Genomic DNA, 19089 nt, shown 5'->3' with positions numbered 1-19089 from the left:
GAAAAAATGTGAATCAGCGATTTGTGTAAACAGTGAAGGTGAAAATACAGAGTCAGATTTGAATTATTGTAATTTTCTAAAAGATACGAAGAATAATAAAATTCAAACTGATGGAATTATTGTTAATGGGAGTTCGGCAGAGAAATATGATGACATAATTTTGAATAGTTTGGAAAGCGTGTTCCAGTTAAGCGTTAATAGCGATGAGATATTTATTAAAACAATTCCGTTGGAGAAGGTTGAAAATCGAACAACAGTGCAGACTCAGCGAAAGTATTGCATGAGACAGTATTGCTCGTAGAATGAGGCCTTTAGCTAATTTATAATATTGTCATTCAATTATCAACACTGATCAGTGTAATATTCATTATCTAATAATGGAAGAAAATTTTGGCTTTTCTTGGTATTTGTTAGTAATAGTCCTAGTGATAATATTTTCATATATTAGTTCTTGATTCATTTTAATATGAGATTGCATTTGAGCAATGGATAATTTTGATATTTTTACTAAAAATGAACTTTTCAATTTTGGGATTAAGGGTTTGAGTTTTGATATAGGATTTTTGGATATGATACATTATATTTCGTTATTGAGTTTAATTTTACTATAAATAATTATTAAGTGTACATACTTGAGATTTGGAGTACGAGTTTTATTGTTTACTTTTCCAACATTTTTTATTAGTAATGTTATAATATATTATGGTTGAAAAGGCTGCAATTAGGTTTTGGAGATGGAAATTAATTATATAAATCTTAATATTTTTACCACGCTTGGTTCTAGGATATTTTATTATTGCAATTTGAAGCCTAAGAGGTTGTTAACCAGTTTTGATATAATAGTTGAAGACTTCTTTTAACTTCATATATGCTCCTATTGAAGGTCAGGCATGTTGAATTATTGCGAGTTGAGGTCAATGTCAGCAATTAGATTATTTGTCTCGTTTACTACTGTAATTTGACTTGTTAACTAACGTTTTGTTTTGATTTCAGACATGACTCCAGAGTTTATGAATTATAATATTAATTAATGTGGTCTTTTATTATAGGTTTCTTTTATTCAAAGTAAATAACATGAAACTAATCACGTCCAGTCAATCAATTATTTATTTTGTTATGATTTCAATCAGAAATAAATTACCTTTTATTCAATTATTGTTTTGAATATTATTGTTAATGTTAATAATGGTCGAATTTCATAGTATGTACAGAAACTTGTCAAATAGTTTTCTACTTAATTCATGTATTATTGAACTTGATCTTTATTGATTTTTTTCAAGTCATTTTATCGAATTCGAAATTTGTTAAATATTATGGTCGTTATTTGGCTTATTTTATCATTTTTGAGCTGAAATACTTATTTCTCATAAATTTTTTATTGATTTTTTTTGTTTAATGAAACTGTGGTTGTGTTTTTTTCACATTCTTATTTAAATTCAATTTGATTTTTCACCTTTGAAGTTATTTTCTTGAATTTGAGTTCTGTTGTTTAAAGTTAGCTGTAGAGTTTTATGATTGCATAATGGAAAGTTTAGTAGTTTGATTTTGAAAGTTGTTTTTTTATACAGTAGAATTTATTATAATTGTAAAGGGATTATCCTTTCCTAAAAATTTTCCTCGAATTAGATTTGAAATTTCTTATACTCATTCATATTCCTATAAGTAGTAGTTCTCATATTACATCTTCTCGACTTCGGACTTTGCGGGAGTATGTGGACTTCACCTCAAGGACTTCGTGGGATTTCGCGGACTTCACGGGCTTCTTTGAGATGACTTCAGCTTCAGTGCAAGGCGACTTGTGAATTGTCACTACTCTCTACGAGATCGATTTTCCTGAAGATCTGGAGGATATTATGCAAGCAGAGACGTTTGGCTGTTAACACAAGCAGGGCCTGAATTTTCATCACGTAGTATGCTGTACACTACTCAACAACGGAGAGGACACCAGGCGCTAATCAGAGCTTCCGTATAACGAAGAACAAACTTCATCTTCTGTGGAAATCATAACAGATGAATTTCGATGCTGGGAGATTTCATTATTTTGGCGGCTCGATTGGATGACAGTTGGATGAATTAATATCCAGTGACTACTCAACTACCGTTGAATATTCCTGGTTGGACACACACATGCTACTACTTGCGAGCTGAGCTGCGAGAGATTTCTTCGACAGTTGATTGATTGATTGACAGTTGAGAGACGGCTCGATTTCAACCAGAAATATGGATGCCTTACGATCGTCATCTTATCTTTAGTACATGGTTCAATATTGTACCTGTGTCTGGAGGTCTGAAGGAGTTGAAGCAACTATAATGATCATCGACGAACAGCGGACATTCAAAAATCGGACGAATACAGGAGGACATCTAACATCAGACAAATACGGGAGGACTTCACATACAAGGACGACTGCTAGTTCATCGCTCAGGACATCTAAATATCATCTACATCTTTGAGAACTACTTTAACCTATCTTCATTCCAGACCCCCTAAAATTTGAATTGTATTTGTTGAAAATTTATTAATTTGGAGAACTATTGTTTGTACAGCATAGTTTCAATTTGAATTTGATTTGAATGTTTGTAAATCAGTTTGAGCAGATTACTTTCCAATGTGGTTGTTGGATTTCATCTTTGTAATTTAGTTTGAGTAACCTACCTTTCTATGTAAATGTTTGATTTCAATGTATAGTAGCATTATCAAGTCAATCAGGCACACGTTTGTTTCCGGAGTATATTATTTTGTTTAATTATTATTTATTATTTTTTTGTTCCCCTCTTGACTACAGACTCAGGGACGAGTCTTTCCGCGGGATGGGTGATGTGTCACCTGGTCATATGGGACATATATATGAATCATATATTTATCTCATATTGATCAGGATTTTAGAGTTTTAAATTGTTAAAGTTTAATGAACAGTGTTTTTGTCTTTAAACAATTTTTGTCATCGACAGAAAGATTGTTTATTTCATTTGTTGTCAAAATTAATGTAGCTTCTCTTCTGTTTTTAATAACAAACGTGCCGCTTGTGCGACAGATAAAAATATGTACTTGAAATGGTTTCATGTTTGGCATTGACTGAGTTATATTTAATACCCAAAATTTTACTTTTGGTTGTCAGTGTGTGAGCTCGTTCGATAGGACTGAAAGTCAAGTCCGGCTGATCCAGTGAAAAAGGCTAGATTTCGGTTCGTTTAATAGTTCAATTATTCTGTCACAGATCGGGCAGTATAAAAATAATTGTATTGTTAAGGGAGACGGGTTCTGAGCCTATTCATTGGTTCAGTTAATATTTGTTCTTTTTTTTTAAATACTAAAGTCGCGAAATACCAGTGGATGCCAAAGTGGGAAGCTATTTCAAAAAGGTAGGTGACTACTGAATCATTTGTTCTTAAATTTTCATAGCCACAAACATTGAATCCTCATTAGCAGCAAGCGAGTGTTTTCCCCATTAATTCATATCAAATATTGTTTCATAATCAAATTAATCTTGTTTTGTTCAAATGTATATATGTTAAAGATTCATTAATTAAAGTTCTAGTTATTCTGTTCTTTTTTTGTTATCATAGTTTTTTCCCCCTTACATATGTGGTGTGGAGGCTTCTCCCGCCGTTCCACATCTTGCTTACAAATTTTAATTTATCCCTCATAAAAAACACAAAAATGTATTACGATCAGTTAGTAACTGAAGATAAAAAACGTTACTATGGAGATATGATAAAAAATTCATCAAATAAATCTAGAACAAGTTGGAATGTAATTAATCAATTTAGAGGTAAATGTACTGGAAAGAAAATTGAATCTTTAGCGCTTGATATTGAGAACGTACTTATGACTAACCAAGAGGAAATTGCAGCTGAATTCAATAGCTTCTTTGCGACTACTGCTCAAAGAATTGATAAGAAAATGAAAAAACACCACACTTATCTAATAGTACTCCTGATAGCGTTCCTAGCTCCCATATTTTGCCGCCTGATCACTTTATTCTAACGCCTTCAAATGAAGAGAAAATCTCATGCATAATCAATAACTTCAAGCCAAAAAGTAGCACAGGACATGATGACATCTCGTTGAAGGTATTAAAGATCTGTTGTGAGGCGATTGCCCAGCCGCTTGTTTGCGTTATCAACTCCATGTTCGAGAGCGGGGTATTTCCCAAAATCTCGAAGATTGCCAAGGTACTTCCACTTTTCAAAGAGGGCAGCAAACATGACATTAACAATTATAGACCTATTTCGTTATTGACAGCTTTTTCAAAGATTTTTGAAACGGTGATTCTTATTAGACTGGTGACTTGTCTCTCTGAACATAATCTAATTTCACCAAACCAGCATGGATTTGTAAAGAACAGGTCAACTGGTACAGCCCTCATCGAAGTTTTTGAAGGTATAATAAAATATATCGAAGGTGGCAACTGCACTTCTAGAGTAATGCTCGACCTCTCTAAAGGTTTCGAGTGTGTAGATCATGAGTTGCTTTTGGAAAAATTAACTAGGCTTGGTTTAAGAGGAAAAGTGCATGATTTAATAAGATCTTACCTTTCTGATCGGTATCAGTATGTTTCAATTCATGGTAGTGACGGACAAACAGCTTCAAACTAATCAGAATATCATCAGGGGTACCACAGGGATCTATTCTGGGACCACTTCTCTTTATACTGTACATAGATGACATCTGTTCACTTGTTCCTCTTAATAAACTTACCTTATATGCAAATGACACATCTTTGATTTTTTCACATAAAAACTTGAATAAGATGGAGATTAATTGTAACTTGATATGCAATAGAGTCGTTCAATTTTTCAACTCACTTTCCCTCACAGTTAACTCAAAGAAGTGTAGTCTCATTGACTTCAGCCGAAGACATAACGCTTTTGAACCTCAGTTGTACATAGGGGACGATGTTATTAGCAATACAGACTATGTAAAATTACTTGATTTAAAGTTTGATTCAAAACTTGCATGGGATGAGCATGTAAATTTTATTATCGACAAGGTCAGTACAGGCTTATTTGTTATCAGAAACATTGTGAGACTTGTTCCATTGTCAGTTTCAAGAATGGTATATTTTTCACTGTTGTATTCACATGTGGCTTATGGCATAGAGTTGTGGGGAAGCACTGCAGAGTTACACTTTTTAAAAATATTCAGACTACAAAAAAGAGCAATCCGCTACTTGGCGGGGCTGAAGTCCAATGATTTTTGTAAACAGGCTTTTGTTGACTTAAATATACTTACGCTACCATCAATTTATATATTCAAACTGTTAATTTTCACTCACCATCACATCAGATCTGAATATAATTGCTGATATCCACACTTATAACACCAGAGGGAGGAATAAACTGTCTTTGATATAACACCGACTGCAGCTGTACGAGAAAATGCCCGCTTATATTGGAGTTGAATTGTTGAATTGTTCAACGACTTACCTACCGAGCTGCAGTCCTTGTCTGATATAAAAATTTTTAAGAGTAAAGTGTATAAATTCTTGGTTCCACAAGCCTACTACAGTGTGAAGGATTTTAGTGATAGAAGGTAGCATAGTTTGTAGGTAGGCCTACTCTAGTCACCCATGTGTGATTTTTATTGTGTATTTATTATTGTTACTTATTAAGACCTGACGTTATTCAACTGTATATTATAAATTGTACTGTGTTGAATAAAAAGATTATCTTATCTTAATATCCACAAGGCTTTTCTAAGTATCACATTGATGAACTTAGAGGATTTGGAGATTTCTAATATTATCAAGTACAAAATAATTGAAAATATAATATACATTTCTAAACAGTTAGAAATAGACGGCAGTGGGTTTTCTATGTATTCTGTCTCTATAATATGGCTCTTACCAGATAGATTCATACAGTTGGTATAATTGAAAAATGAATCAAAAGACCTACTGTGAATCAATATTTATTTTCAGTAGAATAGTGTATCACATTAGTATTGATGGAGTGATATTGTAAAAAGAGATACAGTAAAATCATTAAAACAAACAAAAACATTACATCTGCAACTCGAAATAATAATTTTGATTATCAATGAGGAAAAAGAAATAATTATAGCCTAAATAATAATCACATGAAAATGGAATTAATAATGCTTAACTATTTATAATAATCAATCACTCGATGATTTGTTTTTGGTATGTATATAGTAACAATTAGTTTAATCAATCGATAACTGTTTGAAAGATCCCTCCATTCCAAAAAGGTCATCATGAGTTTTGGGCTTTCCAGGTCTCTTAGATTCATCAGCTTTGACGGTCTCTTGGTTCTTGAACCATTCTTTGTAGCTAATCAGCTTCTCCATCCATTGCTCTGAAAAATATTACAAATCAGCAAATTATTTGAACAAGAACTTTCTGATCCAATTAGCGTAATAAGCTGCTGTACCGTATACGAATTATGAACGAAAAAACATGAGCTATAATTGTTTCGATTTTTTATCATGTTCTCGTGTAACGCTAAAGCGGGGAATTCACTATTCGACTGGTAGTCCAACAATGTTAACAATGTTGGATCGGTATTAAGACCAGTAGTTGGCTCGGGTCGCTAGAATTGGCTAACTCGGAACTCGCTGACTCAATGTTAAATCTGCCGTATTAAACTTAACTGCGCTGATCGGAATTGACAAACTGTGGAAGTGGCTGTTTCTGCATCGACCGGAATTCGTTGACTGAGAATTCACTGACTCTCCCTCTTTTCAACAGCAGTCGACAGAAATGGCTAAGTCTGGAACTGGCTAACTGAGAATCCACTGATTATCACGTCATCGTCTGCTTCGTCTGCTACTCATTCCCTTGCACTCGGTCCTGTTCACTCTTTCACACTGGGACGGATAACAGATTGCGGCACACTAAGCATGTATATTTTTTGGTAGCTTATTTCGGTATATAAATGATTGGATCTTATGTAAAATTTGCTGATAAATCCAATAAAACTAGTAAGAGGTTAGTAACTTTGATGGTTATTGAAATAACAGGCATAATATTATGCCGAAAACCATTATTTTCTCCCGTTAAGAGTTGTTCAACTTGATTATATGATTGTTGAACCAAGTATTTGAATTGGATGAAACTTAAATAATGAATATAACATTTTCAATCACCCAATAATAGTTTGAAATGCTGCCATACTTCCATACCTCAGGAATCAGGATTGAAAGGAGGCAGAAAAGAAAAAATACTATCAATTTTGAAGAATTAGTGTTTTGATTAAGCCTCATTTATACTATTTAACTGTTATAAAACAATTTTATATCACAAAAGTTACAAAAAATTATATAACTTTGTTATAAAATGAAAAAAAAAAACAAACAAATAAATATAATATTGTCATATAACATTATTGACTCAGAGTCTCAGTCAAGATGGATTATGGATTCAATGTAGTCTCTCATAAGAGTATCTAGTATACCCATATCCGTTCACAGTAGAATTTTTAGTATGGCCTAATTTTCCGAAAATGAATTGCTACAAGAATAGAACTTTCCACTATGCATTTATGCAATCCAACACCTGAAAAGTGAATGTAGCCTATGCAATCATAAGGGGAAATTTGTTTGAAAATGATCTGTATATAACAGAGTTTTCAGCATTCAAAAATACAAACTAATCTAGTGAAGGTCGATTCCCTGCCTACTCCCCCCACAAAAAAAAACTCGTTACCTCATAAAACACCAGACGATGCAAACTATAACACATTTGTGTAATTCAATACTAGTCCAGTCAACGAAAGATTATAGAAGGAAACGTTTGGAACACAATTTTTGACCCCACAACACTTTTAAGGATAGTAAGTAGGTAAACATTACAAAAGTCCTCACTCCTACCCCCCCGTGTTAAGTGGGTGGGGGGAGGAGTAAAAGTGTAAAATACCTAGTTTCTCCTGCACCACAGATATTTGAAGAGTATTTAAAAGTTCCATATTCTGGTTTTTTGCATATATCTTGAACAAATTCGTCTTTCGGAAATTTTTGTCGAATACAAAATTAAAGCTTACGAATTAGCCTACAAGTTTCATCCTTAACATTCTTCCATATATCTCATAGTTTTCTAGATATGAGCTCTTGAAGGAGTCACATTTTTAAGGAAACCCTTCCGGCTCAGATTTTTTCATCTTTTTGGACTTATAACTTTTCCACGATTGAATGAAAAAATCTGTGCCAATCATGAGCCTATAGAGCACCTTATTCTCTTCAATCTCATGAATCTTTTCATTATTTTACGCATCTCCCCACGATTGTTGGAGCCATTATAGTGTTGAGTGTAAAAACTCCAGTTCAACAACAATAGATCAATTGACAGGGAAATTTGGAGGGAATGTTTGGAACACAATTTTTGACTTCGCAGCTTTGTTTTGACTACTTAGAAGGTAAATATATCAAAAGACCTCATCCCTACCCCTTGTGCTTAAGGGATGAGGGTGGTTTGAAAGTTTGGTTCTTTCATTCCTGGCTTACACGCATGTATCTTGAGAATAATGCATTTCAGCGACATGATTAACTGAACAAAATTTAAGCTAGATAAATTTCCTACAAGTTATGTACAGTGGAGTTTTGTGATATCTCCTTTAATTTTTTAGATATTCGCTTTTAAAAGTGTGAAATCTTTGAAAATACAGTTTTTCTTACAACTTTTTGCACTTTCAGAGCTTATGACTCAACAAAAATACATTGAGAAAATAAGTACTGAACGTTGGGTTGTAGAGGATTCAATTCTCTTCAATTTGATGTATTATTTCAACATTCTCAATACAGCAATAATTGATCATTTATCAATGTAATTTGAACACAATATCTGGAACACAATTTTTGATTCTGCAGATACATTAAGGCTAGTTAGGAGCTGAACATATTGAAAATCCTCATCCCTAAACCATGTGCTAAAGGTGAAGTACCGACAAGTTGACACTTGTTGCTGTATTGACACTCAACACTGAAGCTGCTATAACAATTGATGGAAATCATAAAATGGTTAAATAATCCATCAAATTAAAGAGAATTTTCTCTTTCCAATTTGATAAGACTTGACCACCTCTGTTGACAAAAGTCAATTGGAGGATGAAAAGATGCGGATTTCTTTATTTTACATGCTGAACTTAATATAATTAAAAATTCATTTATTGACATGAAACATTTTAAAATGAATGGCCAACGTCACAACAATTTTAAAGTTACATAATTTATAAGCTTCAGACAATAGAAAAAGGTTATATAGTATGATGATTAGTCTAATCAAAAGTTATATCAAAGAGTTATATCAAAATTTACCTTCTTATAATTATAATCTAGGAAGTTGATTTCAATTCCAAAAATCGGCAACTTTATATAAACCTTCATCCTTAAAGATATTTTTACTGTGTTTTTGAAAACTATACCCTAAAGATCTCTAACAATTACTATACATAATCAGTCATATAATTTTGTACCTGTTTAAAGCCACCACCCTTCTTCGATATCTAAGATTCAGTTCTAAGGAATGATCCTGTGCCTAGTATTTATAACTCGCACTTTGCACTCGGCAGGGGGCTTCGCCCCCGGCATCTCTGAAAATGTTTCTCTGGTTTATAATTCATTTTTGGTTGAAACCTTTTCTTTCGATAGAATTATCCAATAAAACGTTAGATAATTCTGAATTTATTTCAACTCTTCTCTCATGAATTATACAAAAGTCATTGTTTCGAAGAAGTAGTTGCCATGAAACTGAGAGACAAGGAAGAAGATAGGAAATGGTATTGAATAGAAAGAGATGGAGAAACAACAGCCAGCAGGTAGTGTGCCATCCAGGACAGGGTCGGTTGCACAAAAGCCTGTCAAACTTTAACCAAGATTGAATGCTATGTGAAGAGAAGCATTCTTTTCAAAAAAGACTTCCCTAATTGCTTCTTTTGGCATTTGATCATGATTAAAATTCAACAGGCTCTTGTGCAACTGGGAAAATGCGTTTGTTCAATTTGGAGTAATCATAAAATATCTTGTGATTTATAATTAGATTTCCTATTGAATAGGTCAAAGGCCTATTCATACAGCAACCACATAGTACAAATTGTATTATTATATTATGTGATCGCTGTATTCATAGCCCAAAACATAGGCCTAAGAAGTCTTGCTGCCCTGACAACTACCTGTTCATTGGAATAGAAACTAGTTTTCATATTTCAACCATGGTATCTTTAGTTAACTCAACAAATACGAGAATAATTACTTTCTATGTGACAATAGGAAACATGAAAATAATAAACAAGTCATTACCACGTAGCTATGAAAAGTGTGAGAAGCTTATTTTTCTTGTAGAAATCGTATTGTTAAATTATTCATAAATACAATTTAACGTTGTACACTGGAAAGTAAAATAATAATGATAATAAGGCAAATAAGTAGTACTCCACATTTGATACCTACATGTACTCCAATGATAATATGTAATCACACAACACAAGATAAGGTTTTTTAATAGAAAATACAATAATAAAGGCAAATTATTATTCCACATTTGATATGTGAATGTTCTTCAAAGATAGCCGACTATGTGATTACACAATAGGTAGCCTACACAACACACAGATGAAATTAGAAATAATACAACATGAGGCTAATTGGATAAAATTACTCTATTATTACATTACTGAATTAACATTGATTTAAACAGAATTGTCTTTAGCAAGTAAATAGTGATTAACACAACGTTATTCGAGGGAAGAATGATTGTATCTGAAGCTCTAGACAGTTTTCTTGCACTTAGAGGAAGATATAATTTTCAATGTAGGCTATTAACTTTTTGGAATGGAATATTCAAGGGTCAAACTATGCAATATTTACATTAAAAGGACAATATCGTTTTGAGTGAACCAATGTTTGCAATGAAACGAAGCACGAAGCTTATCTCTTGTCAATATCCTAAAATTAGCAAGTTCTTAAGCCCGGGGGGACTTAAGCACAAGATATCAAGTTTATTTAAAAATCGTTAAATATATAAAAATATATAGGTCTACTAACAATATATTTGTAAAAATATATTTGCTTTTCAGAAAATAGATTTCTAGTTCTATTTCAAATTCTAATTCTATTTGGCATTTGTTGCTTTTGTACTTTTTATTTTCCTTGTCCTATTACCATAGGTAAGGAAAGTACGTTATTGCTTTCCAAAAAAAATAAAGGTATCCCAATTTGTAAATTTCTATACGTTTCAAGGTCCCCTGAGTGCAAAAAAGTGGTTTTTGGGTATTGGTGTGTGTGTGTGTGTGTGTGTGTGTGTGTGTGTGTGTGTGTGTGTGTGTGTGTGTGTGTGTGTGTGTGCGCGCGTCTGTGTACACGATATCTCATCTCCCAATCAACCGAATGACTTGAAATTTGGAACTTAAGGTTCTTACACTATAAGTATCCGACACGAACAATTTCAAGATGGTGGCTAAAATGGCGAAAATGTTGTCAAAAACAGGGTTTTCGAGATTTTCTCAAAAACGGCTCCAACGATTTTGATCAAATTTATACCTGAAATAGTCATTGATAAGCTCTATCAACTGCCAAAAGTCTTATATCTGTAAAAATTTCAGGAGCTCCGCCCCATCTATGCAAAGTTCGATTTTATATTCCCAATTATCAGGCTTCAGATGAAATTTAAACAAAAAATTTTGAGTGGAAAAGATTAAGCATAAAAATCTCTACAATTAATGTTCAGTAACATTTTCACCTAAAATTGAAAATAAGCACGAAATTCGAGAAAATTTTATTATTTCAATTGCAAACTGTTGGTAACTGTTGATTCTATTAAATGATTCACTATGAAGAGATAGCAGACCTCGTATGTCTCCAACGTTATTGTGTTGTCACCAGCTGGCTCAGATCTTTGTTTATAAGTAGACTTGAGATGCGCGGGAACACTAGCGTCAGGTGATCAATTTTCATAACGGCAAGGAAAGTTGTGTAAGTGCGCCACACCAGATTTATTGAAATATGCACAGGTTGATATTGTCACTGCCTGAATTCATTAGATTTATTTCAAGTGTTTAAATATATCAGGTATAAACATTATTTAATAGCACCAATATTTAGTTTTCATAAAAATAGATTTCTAATTGTATTTCTAAATTATAAATTGTATAAATTTCCAATTGACAGTCTTCTCACAGCAATATTCAACAGTAAAACAGACAATATTCATAGAAGAGGCAAGTTGAAAAGTCAAGAGTCTTGTGGTGAGGAAAAAATGTATTGAAAAAATAAATTTTTCTCAAATACAGTAGACGAGGATAATTCTTGACATCTATATACTTGATACGCTAAATATATATATATATATATATATATATATATATATATATATATATATATATATATATATATATATATACTTGAAACTAAATGATAAATATTCAGTTTTATTTATATTAAGAGTATAAGGCTATTACAGTTTATTAAAGTCATTAACACGAATGGAAAGTGGAAATTCTGCAAGTGAAATTAATAAGACTCTTACAAATAAGCCAGAAAACTATGAAACAGTCCAAGAAATCCCTCTTAATGATAATATTTTTTTAAGATTAACAGTGAATTGAGGAACCCTCCCGTAGAGGCGGTGGGAACTAAAAAACATAAATATAGAAGTAGGGAAAATGATACTATTGAGGCAAGAAGCAGGTTGACAAAATATTATGTAGTAATCTTCCATCAAAACATCCAGCACTTGGAGTCAAGAATAGACTCCCTAATAATCACATTGTAGGAATTAAAACCGAATATCGTAATAGTAACCAAACATAAATTAGATGAAAATGAAATTCAATTAAAGAATCAAAATACCAGGATATTCCTGTATGAGTTGGTATAGTCTATCAGTGACTTGAATTAATGTCTTAAATGAGGAAGAGGCTGAAAAAATTGAATAAAAAAATATCATAGAGATTTACAATTTATTGATGAAAATATAAACACATCGCAGAATGCGTTTTTGCATTGCGGGTACTAGTCCAGACAATGAATGCTCAAAAAAGTTTATAGAAGAAAAAGTTAGGAAGACAATTTTTGACCCCGCGGATCTCTTTAGGGTAGTAAGGTGGTGAATATATCGAAAGTCCCCATCTCTACCCACTGTGCTGAGGGGGTGGTGGTGGTGGTGGTTCAAAAGTACAATTTTTTGGTTTCTTGCATATAACTCGAAAACTATACATCTTACGGACATGACTGTACAATAAAACATTGAAGCTTACATAATTTCCTACAATATTCATTCCATGACTTTTTCTATATCTTCCATACTTTGAATAAAAAAAAATCAAAAATTTGATGTAAACCTGTTATTCCAACAATTACACACTTTCAAGACCGGATTTCTCGAAAACTGTTGGAAATATCACAAAACTCCACTCAACAGGAATTGTAGAGAATTTATCAAACTTAATTTAGAGCAGTTATCTTGGTTGAACGCATTGTTGCAAAGATATAAGCGTGGAAGCAAAAAGCTAAAGAATGCAACATTTAAATCACCCTCATCACTTCAAAAAATGGGGTAGGGATGGGGACTTCAGATATGTTCTACTCCTAACTAGTATCAACAACGCTGCAAAGTCAAAAATTGTGTTCAAAACAATCCTTCAAAATTCCTTTGTCAATTGGTCAATTGTTGCAAAACTGGAAATTTCATATTCAACACTAGATAAAGCTGCTGCAAAAGTCGTAGGGAAATGCGTAAAAGTGTGGAATTATACATCAAATTGAAGAGAATTTGATGCTCTATGAGCTCACAATTAGCATGGATTTTCTCCATAGGTTTCAAAATTTTCATTTTGAATGTTGCATTCTTTTAAAGCTGCTACATTTTTCTCATCAAATATCTTAACACATAGCTTGACATTTTGCCTTTCAAGGGAACTTGGGAAGAGAACTTTTCTGTCGAGTGCAGGTGCTAATTTGATAACACTATTCGCTTCTGAGTAATGAAACGTTTTCAAGTGAGAAAAGCTTGCAGTGAGGATACTATCATGGTAAGCAGAATCTGGTATGTGAAAGGTTTGTTCTGAGTCAGTCTGATTCAACCAGTTGTTACGAATACATTCCAAGATATGTACAGAATCAAATAGTAGAAAATATACTATGTGATGGATCAATCTATATGTAATGTGTTCTGAGTCACAAAAACGAGTAAAATTTCAACAAAATAATCAATTTCAATGAATTTTAGTTTTCAATCAACAATATCTTCTGATTGCTACAATTCAAATGTATAATCCAAAATCCTTTTGGGCGTGATTTTGTACGCTCTCCGGTCTCAGGTTGAAGAGCACAAAATTACGCCCAGAGGGATTTTGAATAATTGTACATTTAAATTGTGACAATTAGAGGATATTGAAAATTTTGCATGAAAAATTGGTTCTAGACTCTAGACTTCTCTAATGTATCCAAACGATTTATTGAAAAATCAAACTAAAATATATAATTATTGCAAACACCATTGTATATACCGGTAGTGACTGGACTATAATGTTTTAAAGGGTAAAGGGTAGATTAGGGAGTTTCGATTTTTCTTCTAAATTGCCTTTTTGTATTATTCAAAATACATAGTTATAATCGTATAATGGTGCTACATTTTGATGAATAACATACTTTTGCACTTTTGAAATTGTTATTTGAGAATATTATATTTTTCCAATAAACATGTGTTTCAACCAGAAAGGAAAACCGGGAAAACGTGATATATACGGGGAATGTACGGGAATTTCCTGAGCCTGATTCAGTGGACACTCTGTATAGAGATTAGGTTAAAATTTTGTCAATAACTTCGGTCTAAACGCGGCTTAAGTCAACTCGCTAACGCTCATTCAATAAATGTAATTGAATTAAAAATATCTGAATAATAGTTACAGAACAGAGTTAAAACGAATATATAATAATAACAACAATGTTATCATATTTAATTCTATTAATGTAATATTATACAATATTAATTCTATTATTATTGTTTTAAATGTCATAATAATAATATAATAACATTTGTACTAATAATAACAACAATGTTATTATCATTATTACAAAGCTATGTCAAAGTTATAAAATCAAAATAATTTGTTATCATGACAAAACAATAATAATAGAATGAATAGACTCATATAATAGAACAGGAACCCCAGCAATAATAAGAATTCAATCATGGCAATATATTCAATACCCTCTAGAATATTATATAAAGAGATGATAATTTGGCCGGAGGATGATGATGATGACAAGGAGGAGAAGGAGGAGGAGGAGGAGGAGGAGGAGGAGAAGAAGGAGTAGGAGGAGTAGGAGTAGGAGGAGGAGCTTGTGGCTGTAGAGGGGTTGGTGGAGGTGGATGAGGATGATGAGGAGCCGATGACGAAAGGAGAAAGGTGAAAACGATGACGTCATAATCAGTGAGTTGCGAGTTAGCGACTTCCAAAGTTAGCCGATTCCAATTCTTCACAATTCTCTGGCCAGAATCAGCGGGTTCCAGAGTTAGCCAATTCTGTTGGCGACAGAATCAGTGAGTTCCTAGCCAGTCACTTCCACAACCACAGTTAGCCAAATTCCAGTTAGCCAATTCCGCGTTCCCGTTGGCTCTTTCATCACTCACGCTCAGACTGGTTGTCAACAATTTAGGCCCGGTTGCAAAAAAGCCGGTTAAATTTTAACCGTGATTAATTTCACGATCTTTCACATCCTCACCCGCTGTGATGCCCCAAGAGAAGGCTTTTTTGAAAAGACAGCTTCTCTGATTGGTTCTTGCGGAATTAATCACTACTAAAATTTAACCGGCCTTTGTGCAACCGGAACTTAGTCCAACATCACTACTCACGTTCAAACTCGACTGACTAGGCTGCTGACTTTGGTATGTCGGATGTGTTGGACCACCAGTTGATCCAACTCGTCCGGCTAGGCATCCAAAATTCGACCTAACATCAACGGATTCACGGTCCTACGCCGAATCCAACATTGAATGTTGGGCCTCAATTTGGACAAGGAATCGGATAGTAAATCGCCTCCTTAATCTTGGTGATTGAGCTCTTGATTCGTAAAAATTTGATATTATTCAACTTTATACTTAAAATAGAAATATAACAAATATAACAAATAACAAATTTTCGTGCTCCTCACCCGCTGTGATGCCCCGTTCGGAGTTCAATAGAAGAGAAAATCATCTTTACTTTAAAGTAAATCAAACAATAGTGAAAGATTACAATTTGTTCTTTCAATTCAAGGAATTGAAATAAATAGGTTACAATTTATTCCTTTGTATCTAAAAACATAAGTGACAATTTAGTAGATTTACAGGTATGTTGAAGGAAACTTACTGTTGATGTCATTGATGGGTCCGGCGAAGCCACCGTACTCCTCAGGAAGAATGTCCTTTGGTACATATTCATATAGAGACTCCAGCTCATTGTGAACATGGATCTGTAGTCAGTACAATTCATACAAAACATTCAAACATGTCCAATTCAAAGAAACTATTTTTTTTAATAGTAATATTCTGTTACTTCAATTCCTGACGAGTATTATTTTAGTAGAAGTAAAATGTGAATCAATACTAAGTACCTAAAACGGTAATGGTAATTTTATTATTATAGTAATAGACAGACCCTGTGCAGGGTGAACCTCGCTGCTTGTTTTGTGAATTTAAACTTGTTAGAACAAAGCTACTTTACTTGTATTTTTCAATGACTTCAAGCTTTAGAGTATGAAAAGAAAAAACTATTCAATACAATTATTACTAAGCATAATATCACTACAGCCCTCGACATAACTCTTCAATAAAAACATATTAAAATTGCTTGAATGCCTTGTATGATTGAATTAATGATAAACTTCACAGTTATTTTGTCCCAATTATGAAAATGTATTTTCAAATCATGAAAAAATATATTCTCTTGACGAATAAATTATATTTGAGATAGAATTGATCATCATCAACAAGAATCAACATTAATATCAGATCTGATTTACCGGGATAACTTGAATCACAGTCATCTACAATAGAAGGAGGAGTGGAAAAGAAAAGGTGGCCACAATGCCTCCCTATTATTTCCACTGTCTTTATTACGTGAATTTCACTACATGCTACTTGGAGAATACGAAGGCTTCATGCATTGGATAAGTCAATCTATGAAAGCTAATCCAACAAATCTCAACAGTATTTATATTTTCAATTAATCTTAATTGAAGTACTAATTTTAGAAAATCTCTTGTTATACCATACATAAGAAATCTTTGTAAGCTGTTTTATCTATTTTTGTTACAAACTCACCCTATTTCGAATTTTCTCTTTCAAGAATGGTTTCACAAAGTTTATTATTGTATCAACCATTGGAGACACATTCACTACATGCACTTCTTTCAGCTTTACTGGATAAGCCTCCTGCCAATTGAAAATAAAACATTGCAAAATCAAAATTGTGTCAATGATCAATGTGTATTATCTGTTGTAGTACTGATCAGTATGTATGAATGCAGTATGAATGGTTGGACATGATTACACTCATTTCATACAGGAGAAAATAACAACAATAATTCAATTATACTGTACAAAAGAAGCAGAAAATAATTAATCATAATGTTTAAATGCACAAAGAACATTATTATGTGGGTATAGCCATAGATAAACCAAATAGTATGGCAGTGAAGCAAAATAGTTGGCTTATATGTGGTATAACCGCCAAAAAACTAATCCCAACAATAATTAAAATTGATTAATTCATTCATTGTAAATATATAGGCTAAATCACAATTATTATGGGATTACGTATCACACGTGTCATAAATGCTTCAATCTTGAAAAACTTATTATAAAACTCTCCATCTCCAGTTTCTAATAAACAGTTCGAATAATAATATAAATTCAAGTTTATAATTGATTATTGAATCAATTGGATTCGTAGCAAGTGTGACTGTTTATCATTATGTCTATATTTATCACGATATAATGATAAACAGTCACCATATTATGGTGTATTTTCATGATCCCTAGCATAAAAATATTACAAGGTAGTTTCTTTATGAGTAAAAAATAGTTTCAAAATGAAAGAGCTATAAACGATATGTTTCCTCATCTCCATATTTTCTATGAGTACCTTGTGACGTCCTACTCATTGTGTACTCTCTGATTTATTCAATCTCTATTCAATAATCAATAGTGACTAGCAGGTAACCCATGTTTTGCACCGGGGAAAATTAATGTATTGTGAAATACAATCTCTTTAATTGCAGGAAACATAAAAAAATAGAATGGCTATTAATTATGTTGTCAAAATTACTTCGATGGCCTTCATCAGAGTTGAAAATTCTCAGCGAAAAAATTACGGTAGATTGGCCTCGAACCCGCAACCTTTCATTCATGAATCACGCATGCCACGAATTCACCTGGAGAAAGCTCTGTTTGGTTGCGCATAAACTTTGAATGACAAATAGGATATATTTGTTTTAATTATTAAATTCGAATTATTTGTTTAACAAAAATAAGCCTTTATCCATCCTCGGTAAATTCAGAATCTTCATGCGAAATTGCAGGTTAGTTCATAAGTGATAATGCGACAATCGTGTATTTCTCATCCCCTACATGTACAATACCTTCCTTTATAATATTATAGAAGATAGATACATAGAAATGAGAATAAAAATTGGCACTGCAATCTTGGAGATCTGAAAGTAGGCCTATAACCATCTTCAGTAAATTAAGAATCTTCATGCAAAATTTCAAGTTGATCAGTTCAGTAGTGATGCGTCATACGTGAATTTGCTATCCCATACATGTATAAGCCAGTTCTTCTCTTGTAATATCTTATATAGATATTCAATATTACTTAAATGCATAGACTTTATGTATGGTCTAAAATTACGGTATGCATATATGTGATTGATTGTCTCTCTTCACGTCCTCGGTTCCTCACGTCCAACGGCTTCTTGCATTTTTTTGAAAGTATCACTGTTTACTTTTCTATTTTATTCAACTCCATCGTCGAACCACAATCATCATGATCATTGTCAATAGACATTAGGTGGTAGTTTTTTTTATTTTTGTCAAATTAAACAAACCCTCTGTCTATTTTATTTTACTGCTGAATAATTATAATAGTATAGAT

The 19089-nt window shown here is 32.8% G+C and overlaps 1 protein-coding gene across 3 annotated transcripts in view; it reads right to left on the bottom strand.

Moving 5' to 3' along the window:
• Positions 1–5894: 5894 nt before the first annotated feature.
• Positions 5895–19089, bottom strand: part of LOC111043491 (alpha-tocopherol transfer protein-like) — a 52475-nt gene continuing 39280 nt past the window's right edge. For 2 of the 3 annotated variants that reach the window (XM_022328454.2, XM_022328453.2), the window contains exons 5-7: positions 17259–17369; positions 16306–16408; positions 5895–6321 (exon numbers count right to left, since the gene is read on the bottom strand). In XM_022328454.2, the coding sequence (XP_022184146.1) occupies positions 6170–6321; positions 16306–16408; positions 17259–17369 (366 nt within the window). In that variant the 3' untranslated portion in view covers positions 5895–6169. The remainder of the gene's footprint in view (positions 6322–16305; positions 16409–17258; positions 17370–19089) is intronic. The other variant, XM_022328452.2, reaches the window with a different exon arrangement.

This window comes from Nilaparvata lugens, chromosome X (genome assembly GCF_014356525.2).
Source record: "Nilaparvata lugens isolate BPH chromosome X, ASM1435652v1, whole genome shotgun sequence".
Lineage (NCBI taxonomy): Eukaryota > Metazoa > Arthropoda > Insecta > Hemiptera > Delphacidae > Nilaparvata > Nilaparvata lugens.
The sequence above is the reverse complement of the archived record's forward strand: the minus strand, read 5'-3'. Positions and strand labels throughout refer to the sequence as shown.